General features: G+C 37.4%; 1 protein-coding gene across 1 annotated transcript; it reads left to right on the top strand.

Annotated features, from left to right (window-relative positions):
* The first annotated feature begins 2158 nt into the window (after positions 1–2158).
* LOC122642446 (protein DETOXIFICATION 18-like) lies at positions 2159–4850 on the top strand. Its single transcript, XM_043835921.1, has 7 exons — positions 2159–2538; positions 2675–3219; positions 3702–3788; positions 3868–3924; positions 4026–4264; positions 4366–4484; positions 4643–4850. The coding sequence occupies exons 1-7, from the start codon at positions 2197–2199 to the stop codon at positions 4745–4747; spliced, it is 1494 nt and encodes a 497-aa protein (XP_043691856.1). The 5' UTR covers positions 2159–2196; the 3' UTR covers positions 4748–4850.
* Positions 4851–5287: the final 437 nt, after the last annotated feature.

Here is a 5287-nt window from a genome sequence, read left to right as displayed (position 1 = left end):
ACTTATCGGCATATACCAGATGAGTATCTGACAGATCAGATTGTTCTAGATCAGCATCAGATACAACCTATCCAATCTGCACCCAGAGTGTGTTCACCATGTCTAATAGCTAGATGTCTGTTTTATTCTCCTTAGTTCAGTTGATCCTTGTTTGGATCATCTGATCCAGAACAATCTAGATCGGTGTCACCAAGGACTGACCTATGATACCAATCCTTTAATCCTGGGGCCATCTGATGGTACATACATTCCTAGACACTGTAGCCTGGCATTATAGATGCGTTCTACTCCCATTTCCAGGCACCGTAGCCCTGGGGGAGGACCCCTCGTCTATTCTTTCTCTTTTAAGACCCTCATCCAGTACATAACCCCCTACTGGAAAGGGGTGGTAGCCACAGGGGTGTTTTAACACAATTACCATTAATCAAATACACATGCTTTATTTTCTTTCTTTCTTATTTTCTTTCTTTCTTTTACTTTCTCTTTCATTCCATTTTCATTTCTTACTTTCATTAGACATAGCACATAACATCATTCGCATTATATACATAGGTCATTGCATTGCACATAACAGAATTCATTCCCCATTCTTCCATCATAAGCATTTTATCAATTCATATAAGCTTTCCATAAGCATCCAATACTAACATATGTAGCATTCAATATTAGTAAATGCAAGATAACACTCATAAATCAAACAGCATTAATTCACTTCTATCACATAGCATTCATAGTTTCATATATTGTAACATAACACATAGTCATGTTTTCCCCTCACCTTTGACTCAATTTCTCTGTTTCTTCTTAATTTCATTCCAATTTACTGCTCCAGCAACACTAAGACTCACTCCCTTCTTCAATTGGCTCTACCCTTCAAAAAATTACCCAACCTATCCAATCTGCACCCAGAGTGTATTCACCATTCAATAGTCGCCATGGTGCCTAGGTGGTTTCCTAGGCAAGGCTTATTGGCTAAGGCATGCATGAAACCAAGCACATAATTTAGGACCCTTTAGGTTTTGTTCTTACACTATTTAGTAATATCCTAAAACTATGTCATTATTTAGTCTACTTAGTAATAATATAAAGTATAAACTAAAGAGAAGACATGAAGCATCACCAAATAATCAATAATCATGAAAAGAAGCAACGAACTATCAAGAAAAACATTCGTTTTTTTTCAAATTACCATAATTTTAGGGCTTAGTTTATCCATTTTTTAATTTTAATCTATTAGTTTTACTAGTTTAATTCCCAATTTTAACTCCCTTAAAGTATGATAAGTTTTAACAAGACGCATCATAAAAGCATACAACCATACATAAGTTATCCATGAGTTATATATAAATTATAAAACCCAAAAATGGTACACACCTAGGTCAAAACCTGACCAAAGTGAGTGCCAAGTTGTAAAAATAACATGCACAACTTGCCCATTGCCCACATTCATGTGCCTTCGCCCAAGGTAATGCCTTGATAGCTATGTTTGTTCACCTGATTAATCATCTTTCTATTAAAAAGAGCGTCCCATTGCATGAGGCTCCCACTACTGCAGAGTCTGGGAGGGATAAATGTCCGCAGCCTTACCCTGTGCTTCACAGGAGAGGTTGTTTCCAAATTTTGAACCCACAACCAACAGGTTGCAATAGCACAACTTAATCATTGCACCAAGGTTCGCCCACTAATCATCTTTCTATTCCTTCTGTTATTTTCTCGGCAAGGATTTTGATGAGTTATGCATCTTCTATTTGATTAGTTTCTTAGCGGATATTGATTGAGAGAGGGGATAACTATGTATGCATGCAATTGATTATGGATAGCAAAAGTTAAGTCTGGATTTCTGCATTCCTAGTAGTTAATCAAAATATTTAATCACCTATCAAAAACAAAATAACTATTTGATCTTGATCAGACAGTTCTTAAATATAAAGCAAATGCATGCATATATATTCTCCTAATTGAATTGCTGCAACAGTAACTGGATGATAATAAAACCCACAACATAAGTAGATAAAGCCTGTTCAAAGACCCAAAAAATGGATGTGAATGCCATCAGTATGACTGATTGAATTATTTATTTGGCTTTTGCAGAAAATTTTATTAGGAAAATACCAGTAAATTTTTCCATTGAGTGCACAAAGGACTTGTAACTTTGGTTTCCAGACAAAAATCTAAGAGGAGAAAGACGAACTGAACATGTCTATACCAACAACAATAATGGAGCTGGAAATTACTCCAGTAGAACTTGAGACACAAAAGGGTCCAATATCTACTACTGTTACTATAATTGAAACCTCCAAAAGTACTACACTATCAGAACACTACAGTCAGAGAGAAAAAAATATATGGAGGAAGGTCTTAGATGTGAAGGAAGCCAAGAAACAGGCTTCTATCTCTGTGCCTATGGTCATTACTAACTTATCATATTACCTCATCACATTGGTGTCGGTGATATTTGCTAGTCGCTTTGGAGCACTGGAGCTTGCAGGATCAACCTTGGCCAACTCTTGGGCAACTGTTACTGGATTGGCACTCACGGTTGGTAACTTCATCATAAATCATAATACTACACCATATTGTCAATGTTTCTTCTTTCTTCACTTTACACCTCTGTAGAGCCAACATGAAGGAACAAACCTCTTTGATCTAACCAAGCATCACAATTGTTTTTCAGACAGGTCTGAGTGGAGCACTTGAGACTCTTTGTGGGCAAGCATATGGAGCAAATATTCACAGAATGTTAGGAATTTACTTACAATCATCGACAATCATATCTTTCATATTCTCGGTTGTTGCATCTATTTCGTGGTTCTTCTCAGAACCCATACTAATTTTTCTTCATCAAGATCATCAAGTAGCAAAAGTTGCCAGCAGCTATTTGAAGTGCTTGATTCCAGGACTGTTTGCATATGGTTTTTTACAATGCATCCTCAGATTTCTCCAGACACAGAGCGTTGTTAAACCACTTATTCTTTGTTCACTGGTTCCATTGGGCATCCATATTGGCCTAACATATCTATTAGTTCACTGCACTCCTCTTGGTTTCAAAGGAGCACCATTAGCAGCAGGACTATCATTATGGCTATCGGTTCTCATGTTGGCTCTCTACCTGAAGTATTCGGTGAAATTCAAACATACACTGGAAGGGCTTTCAATGGAGTCCATCCATCATTTGCTTCCCAACATAAGGCTGGCCATCTCTTCGGCAGTGATGGTGTGGTAAAGTGACATCTACTCTCAATATTCCATCTATTTCCAGATTAATTTCTATGTTCAAATAAGCACCAGAAGGTCAGTTCCACCAATAAGATTCATTTAGGGAGAAAAAAAAAGAGTGCGGATCACTTACCCGTACATGAACGCTTCACATACGGTTTTGTGATGACACATGCCCTTTTGCTTCCATAAATGTCCCTCCATACTCTGCCATTAAGACTGCTTAGAGGGGCATTTATGAAAGCAAAAGAACATGTGTCATCACAAAAACATAGGAAGCATTCACGTACGGGTAGGTGATCTGGGTTTGAAAAAAAATACTGACTGAGATGAGTGCCAAGTCAAGTAGTCTTAAAATTTGTTGCAGTATACTGCTTTAGGAAGTATTGAACATTCTGAGTTCCTGATGAACTAGTTTATAATAATACCTTGGTAGTCCATTCATTTTATAAAATAATTTTTCTTTCTTGAGTTTATTCTTCCAGCTTGGAGTTCGGTGTGTTTGAACTTCTGGTATTACTCGCCGGATTGATGCCGAATTCAGAAACCAGCACTGCACTAATAGCATTGTGGTAAGATTAGAATCCTTTAATGCTATATACTCTTTAGACATTATAAAGCCTAAAAATGTTTCTGGGGTACTTTGTGCAGTGTGATCACAGAAACTGTCTCATATATGATAATCTCTGGGCTGAGTGCAGCTGTGAGGTAATGTTGGTGCAGGGTAGGGATTTGCAAATAGTGTTTTGTTGGATATACTTCTTTCATCATAACCTACTTGAAATATTGAGATTTTTTTACTGTTACAGCACTCGCGTGTCAAATGAGATTGGGGCTGGAAATATCAATCATGCAAAGAAAGCCATGATAGTGACAGCAAAGCTCTCCGTTATTCTTGCTCTAACAATTAGTCTATCTCTGATCGTGGCTCACAATCTATGGGCCAGCCTCTTCAGTAATAGCTCTTTATTAAAGGATGAATTTGCTTCTATCACCCCCTTACTCGCAATTTCAATGTTACTAGACTCAGCACAAGGAATTTTGTCAGGTTAAAGTCAAGAAAACTTTCTATAACTTTGGGTGGTTTTCATAGCTTCCATAATATGATGAATAATATCATTGGTTAAATCTTGATGCTTCTGACTGCAGGGGTGGCTAGAGGATGTGGTTGGCAGCATTTGGGGGCATTGACTAACTTTGCAGCCTTCTATATAGTTGGCACACCAATTTCTGTCGTCCTTGGGTTTAAGGTCGGCCTACAAACAAAGGTGAGCCAACCAATTTAAGTAACTAGCTACATTGTCATCCAAATGGATGAAGGCATGACTTCATGATCTCTGGTTCTGCTCTCTTTGTGCTTAAATCCTGGGTTGTATTCAATGAAATGTCAAAAGATAATGCTCCTGATAACTTTACTTTGGTGCAGGGCTTGTGGATTGGATTGATTTGTGGCCTCTGTTTCCAATGTTGTATACTCTTATTGATTACATTTTGTAGCAAGTGGACTCAATTGAAGCTTTCGGAACATTGACCGTGAAGACTAATGTAGCTTACACAAACAAACATCTCTCAGTTTTACCTAGGCACATAAATACCGACAATCCAAAAACTAGCAAGAACAATTTTCGGCATGAAAAAAAAAAAAAACTATTTTTATGTAATTGCAGCATGAATGAAAGTTTGCTACTGATAATGACTCTATATTTATCCTTATAGATATGAAAAAAAAAAAAGGGTAAAAAAAATCTAAGATCTTCACAGGTTGTTATCTCCATTCTCTCATCCAAGTTACTGAAACTCTAGAAAGAATAATGTCCAAGACTGTGGAAGAGGAGGCATGATTCAGGATTTTTCCATAGCAAAGAATAGTTCTTGCATTCCATCTATGAAACCCTTATGGTCTCATCTTTTTTGGTGCTTCTCGAAAGCATGCCTTTTAGGCGCCCTCAAGGCTTTGGCTAAATTTTTCTATACATTCGATATATGCCATTGGGGAACTCCCACATTTGGAGATGCAAGCTTGTGCCCTTAGATGTAATATGGAAACTGTATTTGGTGAGGAAAAAATCCA

The sequence above is a fragment of the Telopea speciosissima genome, chromosome 10, assembly GCF_018873765.1.
Source record: "Telopea speciosissima isolate NSW1024214 ecotype Mountain lineage chromosome 10, Tspe_v1, whole genome shotgun sequence".
NCBI lineage: Eukaryota > Viridiplantae > Streptophyta > Magnoliopsida > Proteales > Proteaceae > Telopea > Telopea speciosissima.
Note: the sequence above shows the minus strand (reverse complement) of the source record. Positions and strands in the feature narration are given on the sequence as shown.

Bases quoted from the DNA above. Each gene is read 5' to 3' on its own strand.
- LOC122642446 (XM_043835921.1), top strand. From the start codon at position 2,197: ATGTCTATACCAACAACAATAATGGAGCTGGAAATTACTCCAGTAGAA. The intron at 3,925-4,025 runs GTAATGTTGGTG...TTACTGTTACAG, and splicing joins GGGCTGAGTGCAGCTGTGAG to CACTCGCGTGTCAAATGAGA. The intron at 4,265-4,365 runs GTTAAAGTCAAG...TTCTGACTGCAG, and splicing joins AGCACAAGGAATTTTGTCAG to GGGTGGCTAGAGGATGTGGT.